The sequence below is a fragment of the Gamsiella multidivaricata genome (genome assembly GCF_025024155.1).
Source record: "Gamsiella multidivaricata strain RSA 2152 chromosome Unknown BC939scaffold_8, whole genome shotgun sequence".
Classification (NCBI taxonomy): Eukaryota; Fungi; Mortierellomycota; class Mortierellomycetes; order Mortierellales; family Mortierellaceae; genus Gamsiella; species Gamsiella multidivaricata.
Genome location: NW_026251716.1, coordinates 150,785 through 168,420, shown reverse-complemented (window position 1 = coordinate 168,420; position 17,636 = coordinate 150,785). Strand labels below are relative to the sequence as shown.

General features: G+C 48.2%; 6 protein-coding genes across 6 annotated transcripts; 3 read left to right on the top strand and 3 right to left on the bottom strand.

Moving 5' to 3' along the window:
• The first annotated feature begins 137 nt into the window (after window positions 1-137).
• On the top strand, window positions 138-2,797 carry BC939DRAFT_302794 (uncharacterized protein). The gene has a single exon (XM_051551392.1). It carries the CDS (start codon window positions 630-632, stop codon window positions 2,622-2,624), a length of 1,995 nt encoding a protein of 664 aa, XP_051416008.1. The 5' UTR covers window positions 138-629; the 3' UTR covers window positions 2,625-2,797.
• BC939DRAFT_302984 (uncharacterized protein) lies at window positions 2,749-4,998 on the top strand. Its single transcript, XM_051551394.1, has 8 exons — window positions 2,749-3,079; window positions 3,170-3,247; window positions 3,338-3,341; window positions 3,437-3,468; window positions 3,561-3,626; window positions 3,702-3,762; window positions 3,863-4,142; window positions 4,633-4,998. The coding sequence occupies exons 1-8, from the start codon at window positions 2,873-2,875 to the stop codon at window positions 4,739-4,741; spliced, it is 837 nt and encodes a 278-aa protein (XP_051416007.1). The 5' UTR covers window positions 2,749-2,872; the 3' UTR covers window positions 4,742-4,998.
• BC939DRAFT_302882 (SOH1-domain-containing protein) lies at window positions 4,761-6,067 on the bottom strand. The gene is made up of 3 exons (XM_051551393.1): window positions 5,517-6,067; window positions 5,298-5,394; window positions 4,761-5,184 (listed from the first exon to the last, which is right to left on the bottom strand). The coding sequence occupies exons 1-3, from the start codon at window positions 5,665-5,667 to the stop codon at window positions 4,857-4,859; spliced, it is 576 nt and encodes a 191-aa protein (XP_051416006.1). The 5' UTR covers window positions 5,668-6,067; the 3' UTR covers window positions 4,761-4,856.
• BC939DRAFT_473791 (uncharacterized protein) lies at window positions 5,965-8,851 on the top strand (the record flags this gene model as incomplete). The annotated part of the gene is made up of 8 exons (XM_051558374.1): window positions 5,965-6,015; window positions 6,114-6,722; window positions 6,832-7,390; window positions 7,480-7,682; window positions 7,785-7,966; window positions 8,065-8,279; window positions 8,368-8,589; window positions 8,688-8,851. The coding sequence occupies 8 exons, from the start codon at window positions 5,965-5,967 to the stop codon at window positions 8,849-8,851; spliced, it is 2,205 nt and encodes a 734-aa protein (XP_051416005.1).
• A 3,096-nt stretch (window positions 8,852-11,947) lies between these two features.
• Window positions 11,948-12,561, bottom strand: BC939DRAFT_473790 (uncharacterized protein; the record flags this gene model as incomplete). The annotated part of the gene is made up of 2 exons (XM_051558373.1): window positions 11,948-12,207; window positions 12,426-12,561. 2 exons carry the CDS (start codon window positions 12,559-12,561, stop codon window positions 11,948-11,950), a joined length of 396 nt encoding a protein of 131 aa, XP_051416004.1.
• Window positions 12,562-13,328: 767 nt separating this feature from the next.
• On the bottom strand, window positions 13,329-17,581 carry BC939DRAFT_439909 (Rab3 GTPase-activating protein catalytic subunit-domain-containing protein). Its single transcript, XM_051554017.1, has 7 exons — window positions 16,321-17,581; window positions 14,746-16,238; window positions 14,544-14,664; window positions 14,307-14,452; window positions 14,104-14,216; window positions 13,675-14,006; window positions 13,329-13,599 (listed from the first exon to the last, which is right to left on the bottom strand). The coding sequence occupies exons 1-7, from the start codon at window positions 17,516-17,518 to the stop codon at window positions 13,394-13,396; spliced, it is 3,609 nt and encodes a 1,202-aa protein (XP_051416003.1). The 5' UTR covers window positions 17,519-17,581; the 3' UTR covers window positions 13,329-13,393.
• Window positions 17,582-17,636: the final 55 nt, after the last annotated feature.

The window sequence follows — 17,636 nt, the reverse complement described above, 5'->3', positions numbered from 1 at the left end:
CTGCTGTTTCTTTTTGGGGATGAACCCATATGTATTTTAAGCGGCTGCCAGTCCCAGGGCCAGAAGTAAAAATACTCTTCCATAGCACGTTGCATGCAACATACATGGTAAATTCTCGTAGACAGCTGGTTATTCCCGCGTCCTGATAAGAACACGCCCAGCGTGCTGGGAATGTGAATGTACCGGCACGAGAACCATCCTATGGAAGCGCCCTGTACTCATCCCTGCTCCGACTTCCGTGCCTGGTTCCTGCCCCTGCCCCTGGCTGCCAAATACCTACTACCCAAACATTTGCTTGGTGCCGTCATTCCCATTCATTAGATGACGAGCGATCTATCGCGTTCGATCTGGAACTGCTCCAAAGGGACAAACACCTGCTTTGCTTGACCCGTCTATGTGGTCGTGACCTGGTAGTAATTCCTGCTTCCAGCTTGGCCCATACTTTAGCGAGGGTTAGACGAAGTCAGCAACCGCCCTTTCTTTATTATTTCCATTACCCTTCATTCGCGAGGGAACCTAACGCACTGGGTCGCCTCTAAATCACCTCTTCTGGCATTAAGTTCGTGCCTTATTATTTTACTTCTTTACCATCGATACAGGACAATCATCAGCTGGATCTTCATGCAGCGATGAACAAGGACCGCAGGGCACAGGGAATTGAAACAGCTACAGGGAACAGTTCTTCAAGACGTGGAGTCGACAGTATGTCTGGAATGGCGACAAGACATTGTACACATCATTCCAAGGGATTATCGAGAATGAGGAGCGATAGCAACTTACTAGATATTGATGGCGAGCGTAAGGCTGCTATACCGGAGATGCAGCAGCGTCCAGCGGAGCCACAGCCACCAGAGCAGCAGGGGAATTGCAGCAATGAACTACTGCAGCATACGTTGGACCAACAGCACAAGGTACTAGAGGATACAATATCAACACCTACTAGCACATTAACCCCTTCACGGAGTCGCTCCCGTAATACTTCCAACTTGAGTCTCGATACCACGTCTATACAGCTTCACACGAACGCCAGAGGCAGCGATGCAAAATCAGATGTCAGTGCATTCAGTGAGAACAGCGCCACGATAGTAGGGCGTACTTTTTCTTTAGGACCATGCGTAGAGGTTGTCATGAAGTCCGTTGAGCTGGAATCCCTGGATGCAGTGCTCCGTAACCGCAGATCCAACCGATCGACGCATTCTGCAAGCTCCTCCAGGCAACTCCGCCGACTCACAGCCTCAGAGGACAACAAAAACAACACGACACCACCAGAAGGTACTGGTGCTGGCCCATTATTGCACTCGAGCCACCGCAGGCTCTCTTTCAGTTCCGTGCGCGACCATGTCCCAGCAGGAATCATAACGGAGCCATGTGCAGTCAAAATATATGTCGACGAGTCGTCTCCAGGTCAAGAGCCATTGAAGCATGTCCCGGTAATGTCTGAGAGGCAGGCAGAGGAAGGCAGCAGCAGTAGCGGCACAGACGAAGACGACGACTTTGACTGGGAGGAGGATAAGATCTATGAGGACAAGGAGAAGGACCTGCAAGCAAACGCAGAGAGTATTGCAATGATGGAGGGCGATGTCTGCTGTCAACCGTTACATCGTCGAGTCCATCCTTGGGTTATACGATTGGTTAAGAACGCCTTTATTATCGTCTGTTTCTTGATCCCAAAGTTCATCCTCCGCCATGTGCACACGCACCACCAGAAAACTGTCGTTCTGATCGAGGATGGCAAACCGTACATGGCTGTCGTTATCGGAAACCATCTCAGTTACTTTTTGATCCAGTTCTTGATCATGGCTCTGTTCAAGATTATCCACAAGTTTGGTTCTGTCAAGGTCAAAATCATATTGGAGACGCACGACGGGTTGGTGCCGCACATCGCGCGGTCTGTATGGCTCTTCGTCTTGATTGCGTTTTGGGTCGTCTTCGTACATTACCCGACGTGTGCTAAAGCAAAGAGTGGTATTGATTTCACAAAAATGGCGGAAGGTGTGGACATGGAATGTCGGCGATGGATCTTTTGGTGGGTTCACCGATGTCTATGGGGACTTCAGGCCATGAATCTCCTTTATATCCTCAAGCGGTACACGATGCAGATACTCTCAGACAGATTCGAGCAAGACAATTCCAAATTCGTGGAGCTGAACTTTCAAGGACATGTCCTAGATGGGCTGCAAAAGATAAAACCGCATCGGCAGCAACGCATACCAGGCCTGCAGGGCCATCACTATCGCTGGGCAGAGAAATCGACTTCCTGGTTAGCATCGTCAACACACCAAGGAGGAAAATCGCCGAATCAGAGTCGACCTAGTTCTTCCAAGGCTGAGAAGCCACCTACCGCAAGCCTCGTCGACGGTATAACACAAAAGCGTTCAACTTGGGAACTGTTGAAGAACTCGTTTCAGAGGCGCACCGAGGCCAAGGGAACCAGTGTCGAAAAGGCGACCTCGCCTGCCGGATCCATTGGAGAGGTATGCCGGGATCACGAGTTGGAGCCGCAGGAATTTGTGAAGATGAGCAAGAAGCGAAAGTCAAAGCTGATCCACAGTCTGCGCAACAAACCTATTGAGGTAAGATTTTTCCCATTGCCACGAACATACTGGTATAATAATTGTTGTTAACATGCTAACGGTAATGTGGTTTGTGTATCTCCATAGAACCCTTACAAAAAAGCAAAAGACCTGTGGATCCGCATATGCCCGCCTCACCGAAACCACCTTGAACGGGTAGATCTGGAGCAACCGTTTAAGAAGGAGATTATGGATCGTGTTTGGAAACTGTTTGATCCCAACGGAGGCGACATTGTCACTCGAGCTATGTTCAAGAAAAGTGAGTATTCTATATTTGATGCCCAGGTTCATTGTTTAGGATGTCCCGACTCACGCTGAATTTCGCACTAGCAATCGTGGATATGGTAAATCTCCGCAAGAGCTTCACTTCGACACACAAGACATTCGAAAACGCCATGGCCAGGCTCAACATGCTGTTCAATATCATCGTTCTCCTATTTGTTATCGTGGCCTTCTTGATTGCCTACGATGTTGGAGTGCAGCAATATGCTGTTAGCGTGTCGTCCGTAAGATCTATTCGTCCTTTTCTATTTATCATAATGCTTACTTGATGGGAGCATGCTTTTCTTAATGATTCATTATTATGTACTCGCTAGCTGGTTGTTGGAGGCGCATTTGTTACAGGAACATCTGCAAAAAACGCGTTTGAGTCCATGGTCTTTATTTTCGTCATGGTAAGCATACCATAACTGGCAAAAGATATAACAAACGCGTCGCAAACACTTGAATCTAACTAGATCCCTATGGCCTTCTCTTTACAATAGCGCCGTAAGTAAGCCCAAGCAACCTCCGAGAATAGAAACGGCGGCATGAAATGACAATTGATAGTTGTATCTAACATCGTAATGTTCCTCCGATTCTAGCATTTGATGTGGGTGATAGGATTGAGCTCGAGGTGAGCGTTGAAGATGTCTGATGCTTGATGATAAAAAAAAGGCGCTTACTAACTATTTCCACGACGACTAACATCGCATTTTTTTTGTTTAGGGCTCGCACTATACGATCATGACAATACATATTCTTACTACAGAGATGAAGCGAGGAGATGGAATGGTAAGCAATCGATGTCTTTGATCAAATTTATAGTACTTCCTCGTTCATTACTTAACCGTATGTGGCCATCCATAGCGTGTCCTGTCGCCAAATTATATCCTTGCAACGCGTCACATAAATAACCTAAGTCGATCAGGTACCGTTCCGCTTCTAACCAGGCTCTCTCGACGGCAAAAAAAAAAAAAACGTTACTTACAAACGGGGCATCCTTTCTGGCCCTAATACCCCTCTTATAGACGATCACATCGACAGTTTCTGGATGGATATCCCTCTTTTCAGTTCCGGTCGCACCATCCAGAGACTAAAGCAAAAGATCCAAGCCTTTTGTGAGGGCGAAGCTGTCAATGACTTCCATAAAATCGATGTGGTCCTCAATACGACCAACAACCACACAAAGGACGGAACCAGCAAAGCATGTCTCCAGGTCCTCTTCCGAGCTCATCATCGCTGTCGTTGGGTCGATCGGGACTATGGCCCGCGAAAGCTTAAGGCGATTCTCTTTCTGCGGGCAACCTTGAACGAGCTGGAACAGGAAGATCTGAACGATTTGATCACTTTGCGCAGGGCGATTGGGTATGGTAATCACGCGAACAATGAAAACAGCTCACGGCATCCGCCTCAGTCGCCATCAGCAAATCCTGTCCTGAATGAGGCTGGCGAATCAGTTGGCTTCGTGGGAACTTCAGGAAATATATATGAGTCACCGCATGGATATAGGGGCATGGGTGCCGGGCCAAAGCCAGACATGAATGAAGAGGATCGCCAAAAAGCACAGCTTCAGAGAGAAAAAGGTGCTCTCTACTTCACGCATGAGGTAGCGGAGGCTGCAAATCAGAGATCATCTTCTAATCAAGGCTCTCACGTTGATGGCGTTCAAGCAAGTTATCAAGGAAGCAATGGTCCATTCACGCACAGCGAAAGCGATCGTCAGACCAACCATTTTGAAGCACGGCAGATCCTTGTGCCAGAAACGATCCAGCTCTCGACCAACGCTGCTAATTTCCAGCCTTTTCCCAACGGATTTCAATTTCAGCGATAAAGACCTGGCCTCGCAAATGTTAGATAGAAGGAAAATGTATGTATCACCACCGCCTTTAAAGAATTCGTTACTGTAAAATCATCAATGATATCCGCAAGGCTTTATATGTCAAAGGACAGTGTGCTTATAGTTCCACAATCTGACATCGACAGCTACGGTCAAGCTGCTACGGAGCCATTGAGTGCGCCTACTCATGTGTTTGATGTTACTGTTCCTAGCACTGCCGCGCCTTGTGCTTGTTGAGCTGTCACGGATCCATTTGTCGGTCCTACCGCCACATCTCCATGTGTCTGTCCTTGTGCTGTAGAAGGCTGGGAAGATGATGCTATTTCGTTCTTAATCTCGACCAACGATCCGTCGGGCATGATTTCGATTCTAACAACCCTATCCTGATTCCTGAGATATTGCCAATGATAATATTGTCTTTCATGGACAAATGTTGCTGTATCCTGTTTGGCGAGGTGGTCCCTGAACGACTTGTGTTGTAAAAGTGTTAGGAAATGTAGGCAGTGCGGATAGCTAGAAATGTTATGTAAACAGAGAAGGAAATTAGCAAGCGTCTTATGCTGGCCAGTAGTCCATTACAGTAATGGCGACCCTGACGAAGAATCGAAGGCAACTAGTTGACTTACATGATATATTTGGCGTACTCTGGCTTCCGGAAGTATTGCAGGTAGTCGAGGTACCGGACGAACGTGTCCTGATTGAAATATTGTTGTTGTGCCAGGTCTATTCAGGGATGGTCCGAGCAAGAAGACATGGATTGAACATGAGCGTAAGGATAGAAGTTCATATTGAGCGCAGTTGATTCCAGTCCGACGGCATGTATTTGAAGGATGCAACGCGCATACGGTGGAGATACCACGGGTTGGCTAGACATTGAACGAACTCGAGCTCGATCTGGAACCGCTTAAGCTGCTCGTATTCATCTTCGGTCTGAAATGAGTCTAATCTCTGGATTGACGCTGATGTTGGCGTTGAAGTTGATTCTGTTTGGCTCATGTTTCGTACTGATGCTTGCTCTGTTGACCTTATCGGAGTGCCTTCAATCGAACCGTTCTCCTTGGTATTATGTACGACAGTCACCTTCAAGCACTGCAGCACTGCCCATCGAGCGCATTTGGTGGCGATGGTGGCAATCCAATAGGAAAAGAGCCGCTGAAAAAGGCGCCTGATGGTGGCCAGTTGTCCTGATTGCTTTCCTTTTCATCTACTTCCATCACTTTCCTCCCCCTTCCTTCAATTCCTTCAGATACGCTATCTCTGCCTTGCCATCCTCACTTGTTTTTCACCTCCAATATGCCCCACGACGTGTTTTTTGAGACAGGAACTCACCACATTTTGTGCAAAGTAAAGCGCCCACCAATCTTTATTGTATCCATGCGCGTGGTCCGTTCGCGCACAGCTTTTATTGACCAAATGACTCGTCAATCAACTATCTAACTCAGATCCCAGGACTCGATCCACCTGAATTTCCCTATCCCCGAGACTTTGAGGACTGCTGGGACAACGACCATGTCCGTTTGCCGTGCTCGTCTGCTTCATCTTCATCCTCCAATAAGTGGTTAGAGATCGTCCAAGGGTTGACAGCACCCATCAAGAACTCACGGCAACTGTCTGAGACAATATCTCGATGGATTGGAGGGGACGATTACGATTGGAACACAAAAGGCCTGGAAGCCTTTCTCAACCAAAAAGCGGATAAGCCTGTCTCCTCGTCAACACCTCACGCCCGCGAACGGGGTTATAATAGCCCATTGGCAGTATTGGGCGATGCTAAGGTGAACCCTGAAGAACAAGATATGAATATCGACGGGGAAATTCCCACGGAAGATGTTCTCGGCTACAGCAACAGATCGGAGCGGGACAACGCTGATGCAGGGGATACCATGATAGCTGAGGAAGATTTCTTCAACAAAGAGGAGCGGGATCGATTCTTCACCATAATCTTGCCAAAAATTCAGGCACTCGCGTTACGGTTGCCCGAACTCGTCAAGAAGCCCATTCCATTACTGAAGCAACAGGAGGACTCTGCTGTTACTCTCAGTCAGGAGCAGGTAGGGTGCAGATAGCGCTGCATTGCGGCCGATGGACGGTGACTTCTTTCCCTGATTATCAACGCAAGCAGCGTCAACTGATATCCATCAATCGCTATCCAAACGGTAGATCGCATGTCTATTGGCGCACGCGTTCTTCAACACGTTTCCCTGCCGAAATATGCCTCCTCGGCGCCATAGCAATGCGGACACCAAACGGCGACGCGCTTTTGAGCCGTCGGAACCGCAAAAGCGAAAAGGAGGCGACGATTCTATGAAAAAGCGCAAGGACGGTGAAGGACGAACTTTGAACGATGCACCCAAGGATCCTCATGGCACACTTTCGAAAACAAAAGGCCAACCCTCAGGAAATTCATTACGTAACGCTGATAGACAGATGTCGCTCTTTGCTTACTTTGGCAAGAAGGATCCTGTCCTGGCATCATCATCAGCATCAGCAGTAGCATGCTTTAGAGGAGAGATACCAAAAGCGCGTACCACCACAACTACTGATGCGGACAAAATTCGGGATACCAAGAAGGACCGATCCAAGGACGAGCAGCCTCGATACCCATCGATCAACTTTTGGACATTATTCCGGGCTGATGGCCGATATGCAACGTGCACGCCAACGAATGCTGCCAAGCTCCGTTGCATTCTCCACTATTTTGATCGCGTCACTACGAGGAGTAAGTCAGTAAGGCAGTGCTATGTTGAGTTCGACATTTTGACATGCAGAGATAAAGATAAACGGCTAAACCTCGTTTGAAAACTGTAGTGCCACAAGGAGTCGTTACCTATCACCGACAAGTTTTACAATCGCCCATCACACTGGAGCAGAATGAGCGGGTCAGCTCGGGTCAGTTTTGTTATGTCCACATCCGTGTCGAAAACGATAGTCCGCTCGAGGATGATGCGCCGCAGGGAGCGCTGCAGCTGGATTTCGCCAACAAAGTCATTGGTGGAGGAATCCTTGGTCACGTACGTCTGCTTAATTCTTTCATATTACCGATTCTCTTTTTCGCATCCTACCAGAATAACTTTGACTAAGCGATGTTCGCTGGATATCGTTGTTCGTGATAGGGTGCCGTTCAGGAAGAGATTCGATTTGCCATTTGTCCAGAGCTGATCCTCTCGCGGCTGTTCATACAGAGTCTGGAGGATAATGAGGCGGTCTTGATTAAGGGAGCAGAGCGATACTCAAACTATAATGGATATGCCAGCACGTTCACATGGCACTCCGATTTTGTTGACGATACTCCCAGGTACTAGCCGCTCATGATGTCTAATGAAGCTGCTGAACATACAAGTCCGATGACTCTGATCAGGTGCTTTTTATCTCTTATTTTTACCGATCCTAAAGAGACGGCCTAGGCCGTCGAAAAACGGAGATATGCGCCATCGATGCCCTGCCATTCGGCTCAAAGGATCAGCGTCTGCGTCAGTTCTCAGAATGCCATATCTTGCGGGAACTGAACAAAGCTATTGCTGGATTCAGGAGGTCACCTATCATCGCCTCAGAATGGGGCCTCTGTCGTGCAGAAGGCCCTCCAGACGGTATTCCGCCGATCGCCACTGGTAAGTGTATCTATTCGATTCAAATTTGATTGGTTCTATCTATTAGCAAAAGCATACGCCTAATAACACATTTCCGCATGGATCATAGGCAACTGGGGCTGTGGAGCGTTCGGTGGACATGTGCAGCTCAAATTCTTGATCCAGCTGCTGGCTGCCTCGGTGTGCGGAGGGTACTCCAAGGATGACGAAAACGATAATATGCCATTGGGGAGGGGCATTATTTACTATACTTACGGTCTCGAGGAACTCGGCAAGGAGATCGAAACCTTCATGGGGCATCTCCTCAGCAGCCGCACGGTTTATGAACCCTGTAAGCCTTATGGGCACGCTTGTCCCCCCTGCAAATACTACTTGGCTCAAAAGCATTGCAAAACGACCGCTGACATTGTTCTGCTCTCTCTATTATAGCCTGGATCTTGGATTGCATACTGCAGTACCCAATTCGGTCGACTCGCAGCGCGATTGCAGACTTGCCTCAGAAGAGTTTATTGGATTATGTGGGCACCGCACTGGGTTTCCCTCCTTTTCCTTCGCGTAATCACTCTGATATGACTGAAATGCTAAGTTTCTAATCAACCTGTTCGACAGAGTGAGAAAATGTGTCGCCAAGGTATGGCAATCAAGGGTTCGAATAAACGGAATAAACACAGCATGCTATTCTGCTCCTCTGTCTAAATTGAGTCCATTGAGACTGCTCAATATTTTTACCACATATCATGTTTATTATATTCTTTCGGCCGTGCTTTCGCAAGGTGCTGCTTAAGACGATTATACGCTGTGTTGCCTGCAATTGGAACACAATAGTGTCCAGAACCTCATCATCCACCTCTTCCTATAAAATAAGCATTCGAATCAGGTTTTCCCGTTCCCGGTGCTGAAACACCATATTTGGTATACGTGAATGCTAATGACTGTATTGCTGTCCGAAGAGTATTTGAGGAACTCATAGAGGGACAAAAATACAAAAGCATGTATCATTTCTCATGCTCACATTGGATCTTGTACCTGCAATGGGGTACACGATTTTAGACAGGCAGGAAGGGGTCAAGCCCGAAATGCGCGGCCGACATCAATCCGAGCATACTTGAATTTTTTTGATTTATAGTGCGATTGATGATTGACGATTGACGATTAAACGGCTATTTCTGTATTTAGACGCGAAATCATACGTACTATACAGCGCACACGTCAAATTGGCACACCCGAGTTCACACCGCCAGATTTTCATAGAGGTAGAATACTGCTATGGGTGTAAGATGCTGGCGATGCGGCAACAAGGCCTGCCGTTGTGGCGAGTACACCTCTCGTACTTTCTGGGGACACGTTTTGTGGATATGGTCCGCATAGCTATTCCTACATTCTCCTCCTTGAGCCGGCTGTGCAATGTGGAAAACACGCATGCCTTTCCCAGCGTTCCTGTACAAAGCGACCTTCATTGCACGTCCTGTTACGTGAGATACAGTGATACAATGGTTAGGCCGTAGACAATAAATGTACCTCCAAAAAAAAAAAAGTAGAAAGATATATCGATGCGCTGAGAAAAGAACACGAATGATATCAGCGCTTGGCCCAATGATGACAGCCAAACCCACAGCCTCTTTGAGAGTGCAGTGCTTGGGCCACAAATTTAGGCTGTAAACAAAGAGAACTCCAATTACATCGAGTATTAAATACATGGGCCATATACGCGCGGAGCGCACAGGCAGTCCAGGCTTAGACCACCCTGGCCAGGCAATAGTGGCCAGAAGGGCCAAAGGACACCTCGGTCCTTGGTAGCATGGAGAGTAGCAGGGTTGCTGTTGCCCATTGCCACCTGCCGCAATCCTCATTGCTGATGACCCTGATCCTGGGATCGGTGGTTTTGTGGTTACACAAGGCTGCACTGCAGAAGAGGCAGCAGAGTGTCAACGGGTACGGATTTATTAGGTTCCCAGGGTGCTGTTCCCTGTATTACTCTCTTTTGGTGCATTTGCTGATGTGCGTTATAGGGCTTGTGCCAGTTGTCACCCGCTAGTGGCAGCAGTGGGTGATATTCCTTTATTGGATCCAGGCACAGGAGCATTAAACTATGAATCGTAAATCAGCTATTGAAGGGGTCCATTCTGCAAGGAGTACTCCGAACTGGATAGTTTGGTCCGAGAAGATCAGGGTCGCTTCAGTGCATCTTTAATGACCACTGCCTACAAGCATACTACTGCGAAATGGTACCATTGTCTCCACTATGCATGTCTGCGTCCATTCCCTTCGCTCTTCTTCCCTGCTGTTACTATTACTTATCCTTGTCTCGTTTTAGGAGTAGCATCGTCCACTAGCGCTGTTGCGATCGATGCTGGGTTGTCTCTGCATGCACCTTTGGATGTGTCTTCGCAGGAGTATCTGCACGAGTGCCTGTTCTGGTGGGTGGATTTCATTATGTGGATGGACTGGCCGCAATGTATTCGTCCGTAAATGGCTCTAACTGATGGTGGCGCTGACTGCATATAAACCGGGCGTTGTACCTCACTCTTTTCTTTTCTTTTCTTTTCTCCAGGCCACTGCTTCACATCAAGGTAAGTACTAACATCCAGCTCCACTCTCTCCACTCCTCTCTTCACACCTCCACCCTATATACTCCCACTCTTTGCACCTGCATTTTTCGAGCCTCCGCTCTTTGCACCTGCACTCTGATATCGCCTCTCACTTCTCCATTGCCCTCTCTCTCTTTGTGTGCTGTTCGGTCTCGCTCCTCTCTCTCATATCCTCTCTCTCTTTCTCTCTCTTTCTCTCTATCTCTCTCTATCTCTGTGTCGCTTTCTCTTCCTTTCTTCCCATCTTTGTAGAGCTTTCTTGGACTTTGTACACCGCAGAGTCAGCCGTACAAGCACACTTGCGGGGTTCCCTGTTTTTTTTGTTTTGTTCGTTTTTTTTTTTTCCCCGTATTTTTTTTTCCGTATTCTTTTCTAGTTTTTTTTGTTCATCACCGGGACGAAGAACACGAAAAAGCTACGAAAATGAAATCGAAAAACAAAAATTCAAGGATGAACAGCCCCATTTCTGAGGCCTAAGGTTAGTAGTGGTTGGCAAAGAGCGGGCCCCCCTCTTTTGCGATTTCTTTGTGCAGCAGTTCCCCTCTGAATAACACTGAGTCTTGCACATTCTGCTCTGCGCTTGACGAGGTGGTTTCTTGCTGCCAAAGACACCCTGTTATCTCTAGCGCCAGTGATGATCAGGGCCTTGTTCTGCGTGATTGGGGGTTACACATGGGTTCGAGGGCTAATAAAAAAGATTGGTCAACGGGGGTGTATGGGTTGCTGCGTGAGATCCACTCTTTTTTCCCACATTCGTGGTTTTTTGGGGCACCATGGCTTGCAACCTGCTCGAGGTGTGCCCTGCACGGTCTTGCTCTTCTGAGCAAGACTGACCGATGGCAAGCCAGCTTTCTTTTCCTCTTTCCTTTTCTCTTTTTCCTTTTCTTTCATTCCTTTTTCCCTTTCTTCTTTTCCTTCTGCCAAAAAGACTAGAGTAGAAGTAAAATAAAGAGTGAAATGAAATAAACTGGATGAAATAAAATAAAGCAAAATAAAATATAATAAAATAAAATACAATAGAATAAAGTGAAGCAAAATAAATAAAGTAAAATGAAGCAGAATTAAACGAACTAATATAAAAGAAGTAATATGAAATGGATTTCAGGAACAGCCATTGTCTGCTCTGACGACTGCCTTGTACGATCGATAACATACTCGCTTTGTACTATATGTGTTGCCAGCGATGTAACTGGGGAATAGGATGCAGCTCTTTTTGAAGATGCTTGATGCACTTGCACGAGTAGCAACAGCAGTATCGGCAGCAGCAGCAGCAGACATCGAAGTGTCTGCACTGGTCCCGTCCAAGCTGGATCTGAATTTGTTCTCCTTCTTGGCGGCAAGTGAGACACTCTGATGACCGGCTGCAGACGTCTTGCGGTGTCACGCGAGTTCATGCAAGGGATACGCATAACAGTACGTCAATACATGGACGTTGCACAGAAGTGCCGCAGTTCACTGGTACGATGTATGTCTAGCTGGCGGTGGTGTCTATAGCAGACTAGTGAGCTGGATATCGGTCTGGAAGAGGATGCACGCAGCGATGATTGTATAGGAATTGATAGTTTGGTCCAGGCATAACCCTGGCGCGATGAATTGCCGTTAGGGATCACTACGCGCGTGCATAATGGAGCGAAAGGCAGTCTTGCTAGTTTATGTCTCGTATGGTCATCGACAGCACTGGTCGCTCCGTCCTTTTTTCTGACCAGTTGGTTCATTTAGTGCTAGTCTCATGCTTGCTTCCTTGCTTGCTTGATTGTCATGGCCAATTAACAGCATGCCGTCATCTTTCTTGGGGGATGTCGTAATAAAGACAATAAAACAACAGAAGCCGCTCCGGGGCCGATCTTTTTTCCCGCGCAACCTGCCCGCGGTGTACTCTACACAGTCTTTACTCTTCCGAGTAAGTCTGGCCAGTGGCAAGCCGACCTTTTCTCTATTCTCTTTTTTTTTTGTTTTTGTTTCTCCATTTTCGATACATAACGCTAATAAATCGAATGTTCACTATGAAGCTTGTCCTTGGATGTAAAAGATGATGTGGCAACCACAAGCAATACTTTTGGCACTTGGACTTGACACTTGGACTCGCCATGGGAACGGACGTAAGTGTGGCTGTCAACCTATGGGACCTGTCTATGCGGTCAACATGTCTATCAAGGACATGCTGCTGAATGCGGGCTAGCAATGACTGCGATGGTGGCACAAAGACGCAGCGCGTAAACAACATGCAACCGTCCACGTAGCATGTTGTGAGCGCTAATCCAGTCCAGCTGTGCTTGGTTAGAAGAAACAGCAAAAACATCGTCACTGAAGGCATGCGTGCTTTGGGCGCCATTTTATCGCAATACCACATTCGTCGTTTGCAGTGGTGTTCCCGAACTGTTGTACCATGTCCTACGAGCGGATGGCAAACACAAGCTCTTTACTTAAACGTGTAAAGCAGAAGAGCTCAAGCTCTTTTTCGCAACGGCTTTGATTATACAGCCGAGTCACGAATGCGTACCATTTTCATTTTATTGTTTGTTGCATAGCAATTGTGGCATAAGATATTTACATGTATAGGCTGTCTTTGGCAACGGTCTCCACAATCCTAACCTCCGATTCCTTAAACCCAGCATACATGCGCCGCTGGAGCGGTCTTGCATACCAGAGAGACAACACGGACGGGGACGCAGCCTGCGAAGTATTAACAGGATCATAGGCCTCGAGGACGAACTCGCGCGAGGTTGGCTGAGGAAACGACGATTGCAGTGATCCTATTTCGAAGACTTGTTAGCATGCTTTGAATGTCTCAAGGTCTTAGCGAATAAAATGAGTATGCCATCCATTACCTCCAATGGAAAACAGATCGTTAACGCACTCGCGCTCTACACCATCCTCTACGACGGCCTCTTGTACCTCCAGGATCCTTTCCACAAGGCCGTACTGCTCCGGGAACTTTCTCACAAGCGCGATTGCTCGGCCCATCAAAAGCTCAGTCTCTCGGAACTTCTCAGTGATCACTTCCAAGTTCAAGTTTTGGTCTCCTGTAAGCTCATTCCACGCGAACCTCTTTAATTCACGACTCAATTCGTCAAGACTCTGAGCAACCTGGCGGATATGCAAGGTGATAGGATGGGAAACGAGGGTATCATAGGCAATCAGGCACATTGTAGGAAGCAACCTGCGATGATAACCCGAGTTAAGATTGGCATATTAAAATCTGCAAGCATTCAACGTCATAATGTAAAAACTCAGGTTTGGTTTGCTAAACAACTTACTGGAGGAAGAGCTGGTCGGGGGAAATGCCCTCCAAGTAAAAAAGGACTTTGGCAGCCTCCCGGTTATAATTAAAAAGTGGTGTTTGTCGGCTGACTGGAACTCTCTTGGCATGCTATATATTATGAAGACAAGTTATGCATCAGCATTGCAGACGATACTGGAACATAGCATATCGAAAGTCCGTTTTCGACACCGCACTCACAGCCCATAGTTCTTGCCAGTAATTGCCGGCGTCGGCCATGCGTGCACTCATCTCGCCCTTATCTTCAGCCCAGTCCTTGGGCGAATGCCATCGAATAAAGTCGCCTAGTACACATCCTGGGTTTGCTGCTTTGAATGCCTCCATATCTAATAGTAGAACAGACGACAGTGCAGTCAGCACGTGTTCGTATCCAGGCCGCTCCAATGTGCTGTTAGCAAACAAAAGTGGAATGCTTACCAGAGATAAGTTGCGTCGACTGCATCTTAGCCCGCATTTTCGCACCGTCCGAGGATGACCCAAGCGTCTCAAAGAGTTCCTCCTGTACCTGGATCATGTCTTCTGTCATATATCCTGGTTCCTATTGATCCAAAAAACGCTGGTCAGCAAACAAATAGAACATCACGTCTCGCAACCTCACGCCAGTACCCTGTAAGCTTACCTGGAGTTTGGGGATCAATAGAGGCGCCCCAGTCTTGAGAAGTTTCAGGTTCTTTAATGGCATGACGCCTCCCTCGCTCTTGGATTCGTCTGCGACCTCTCGAGGATCCGGTCCGCTTAAATCCACAGAGGATTGGTCCAGATCGTTGACAAGCACTTCAGACTGAGAATCAGCACTTGATGAGTATTTAAGTGCCACAAACGACTCTGTCAAAGAGTGTCCTCGCCGCAGCATATCATATGGACTAGCAACCGATCCGTTTGTCTCCATGGAGTCATAAAACACTTCGTCCTCGTCATCGTCGCTACCACCGATAAGTTGTTCCGTAGTGTGGCGACTACTGCTCCGTCTCCTCCGGAACGTCTCCATCTTGGGTATAGGCATCGCTGCTGTGGGTGACGATGGTTCCGTCCTGGACACAGCGTGAGAAGTAGGATCCCCTGCGGATGGTGATGTCGTCGATGCTGTCGATAACGATGCTGTAGCTCCTTGCTGAGGCGTAATACCTCGATTCTTAACTGTTTCCAAGAATCGCTTCGCCATCGGTACGACATCTGCAGATCGCGGTCGGGAGATGTCCGAGAGTCCGTGCAGCAAACTCTGCAACTGGGCAGTACGCCCGCCATAAACTGGTTCAGGTCCCGTCGAGGCGTTCTGCGGCAATGTACTATCTCGTGCCAGCTCCTTGGACATCTCCCTGCGACGCTTCGGTAATGGGTAGACATCTTCGGGTGCCTCCTTGTTGCGAGAGATTTGTCGCGCGATGCAGCAGTTTAGCATCGACAGCTTTTGATGGAGTAAACTGAACCGCAGGTCGATCGCCACGGGTTTTTTGTTCCTATCGTAACTCGAATCTCTAGCCGAATTCGGCACACCGGCGTAGCCTTCCCCGTATATGTCGACCATAGGAATCAACTCGCTGTTCTCCCATCGCGTATAGAACTGCTTTAGTAGTTCCGACCAAAGTACCTTCATGAACCCCATGATCGATGTCGCATATGATATTTCAGAGTTGGGCGAAATAACGTCAAGCAGGTACTGGGTCATCCTCCACAGGAACGAGTTATATGGGACAGTGGTGGCATGTTTGAAGTGTAAGCCTAACTCCGATGCTGGGGTAAGACGAATGCATCTCTCCGATCTCTCCTCTGGCGCGAGTGCTGAGGGGTTCGGGGTCTGTGTCGTAAACGATCCCAGAAGCGCGTCCAAAATATTTTCCACGTCGACAGTATCAACCATGGTGACCGTTCCTTGTATCAGTCTGGCGCCCTTGTTCAGCAACGACTCATATGTTTGATCCTTACCAGACCTGCGAATCTTCCTCTTGTTGGCTGTTTCTGAGCTCCATGATGCGATTGCGTCTTCCAAAATGTCACTGAGGATGCCATAGTCGTCCTCCTTGAAGGCCGCCTGAAGAATCCAGGTATTTGCGTGGGTCGCATCCATGTCTGCAGTGCCCTTGCTGTCGAGATAGATGTTGCTTGGCGCGGTATCTATTAATATGAATACAAGTCGATCGTAAATGTCATTTCTCTTCAAACAAAATCGCGCAGGTGTCCTCCATGATTGACTTACCGAACCTCGCAAAGAGCCGCAGTGATTGCAATGGGTCCTGCACAGGTCCAAACGGCAATATGGGGAATGGCAGTGTGGAAAACACACCGCCCTCGGCCTTGATATCATCCATGTTCATGCTTGCATCGGGCGTGTTCATGGTCGGCTCATTGTTCATTTGAAAGGTCGTATCTGCATCGCCGTCGGTTCGTCTTGCCCCACCTGTTCCGCCGTCGCCTGCCTGTTTCCACCGCCGCCAGTCCTCGTCATACCAGTTCACCAGATCGTAAGAGAACAAAGCTGTCGCAAAGATCTGCTCCTTTGAGCTTTGACTAAGGTTCTCTGATGAGTTTAAATCCTGCCCCTCAAGGCCCATTCGCTCGATGAAGAAATTCATGATCCCGGAAAGATCGGTATATTGCACAGGTGGATACGGGACAAGGGTCGTATTAAACCTCACTTCGTGTCCTTGGCTTTCATCGTCTTCGAAATCATGGTCGGATCCGCTTGCTCCTGACGCTGGAGATGGCACCGGTGTCCGTGGCTGAATCATGAGGCCCATAAACGTCAGATTCCAGGGCTGTCCAGTCGGGACAAACACAGGAATATTGCAGCCCGTATTCTGAAACGCGATTGCAAACGATGATAGCAGAAGTTTGGCGCTACTCAGATCGATGATCGCAGATGTTGCAGAGGAGGACGAAATCGTGGAGGCGAAGATGTCTGAGATCGTAACAGGGGAAATGATGAGGATGTGCGTCAAAGACGTCCAACGGTGAAGACTGTGGTGTTGCACGCCCTCCAACAATGTCGGCAAGAAGTCCATATCGATCCTCTCGACTCCTGCAGCAGCCCTGGCCTTGGCTGGATGGTAATGGTACGTGAGTGCATAGGTCGCGTCGTCGAGGCTCAACATTTCGCGAAGCTGATAGGCCTTGGTCGCACTGCTACCGTCGTCCGGTGAATTGCTGTCGACACGGATATGGTTCTCCTGACCACGATCTGTTGGTTCGTTGCCGTTGGCTCCATGAGCTGGTTCACCCGACTGTGCTGCTGCTTTTGCTGCCTCGGTAGCTGTTATGGTGGCGGGGTCGAATACGCCCAGGTTCCTGTCTACAAGGCCCCATGAGCGAAGACTGTCCTCAATCTGGGTGATGAACCGTTCCCAGGGACCCGAGGTGGTATAGTCAATAAACTCAAAGTTTTCAAAGTCATCCATGGAGTGTCCACCTTCAGTCCGGGGTTCGAATGTGTAATGGGCGAAGACGGAGTTCAAGCAAGTGAGTGTACTGGAACTTGAAAGCGCTGTGACTTGATAAAATCGCCATGAATTCAGA

What these genes read in the sequence shown, in the direction of transcription:
- BC939DRAFT_302984 (XM_051551394.1), top strand. Translation starts at nt 2,873, where the DNA reads ATGTCCCGACTCACGCTGAATTTCGCACTAGCAATCGTGGATATGGTA. An exon ending in ATGCTGTTAGCGTGTCGTCC is followed by an intron (nt 3,080 to 3,169) that starts GTAAGATCTATT and finishes TGTACTCGCTAG; the next exon opens with CTGGTTGTTGGAGGCGCATT. An exon ending in CTCTTTCTGCGGGCAACCTT is followed by an intron (nt 4,143 to 4,632) that starts GAACGAGCTGGA and finishes GCTAATTTCCAG; the next exon opens with CCTTTTCCCAACGGATTTCA.
- BC939DRAFT_439909 (XM_051554017.1), bottom strand. Translation starts at nt 17,518, where the DNA reads ATGGATGACTTTGAAAACTTTGAGTTTATTGACTATACCACCTCGGGT. An exon ending in ACTGGCAAGAACTATGGGCT is followed by an intron (nt 14,217 to 14,306) that starts GTGAGTGCGGTG and finishes CATAATATATAG; the next exon opens with CATGCCAAGAGAGTTCCAGT. An exon ending in CGATCTGTTTTCCATTGGAG is followed by an intron (nt 13,600 to 13,674) that starts GTAATGGATGGC and finishes TCTTCGAAATAG; the next exon opens with GATCACTGCAATCGTCGTTT.
- BC939DRAFT_302794 (XM_051551392.1), top strand. Translation starts at nt 630, where the DNA reads ATGAACAAGGACCGCAGGGCACAGGGAATTGAAACAGCTACAGGGAAC.
- BC939DRAFT_302882 (XM_051551393.1), bottom strand. Translation starts at nt 5,667, where the DNA reads ATGAGCCAAACAGAATCAACTTCAACGCCAACATCAGCGTCAATCCAG. An exon ending in CAACCCGTGGTATCTCCACC is followed by an intron (nt 5,395 to 5,516) that starts GTATGCGCGTTG and finishes ATCCCTGAATAG; the next exon opens with ACCTGGCACAACAACAATAT. An exon ending in GAGTACGCCAAATATATCAT is followed by an intron (nt 5,185 to 5,297) that starts GTAAGTCAACTA and finishes TAACATTTCTAG; the next exon opens with CTATCCGCACTGCCTACATT.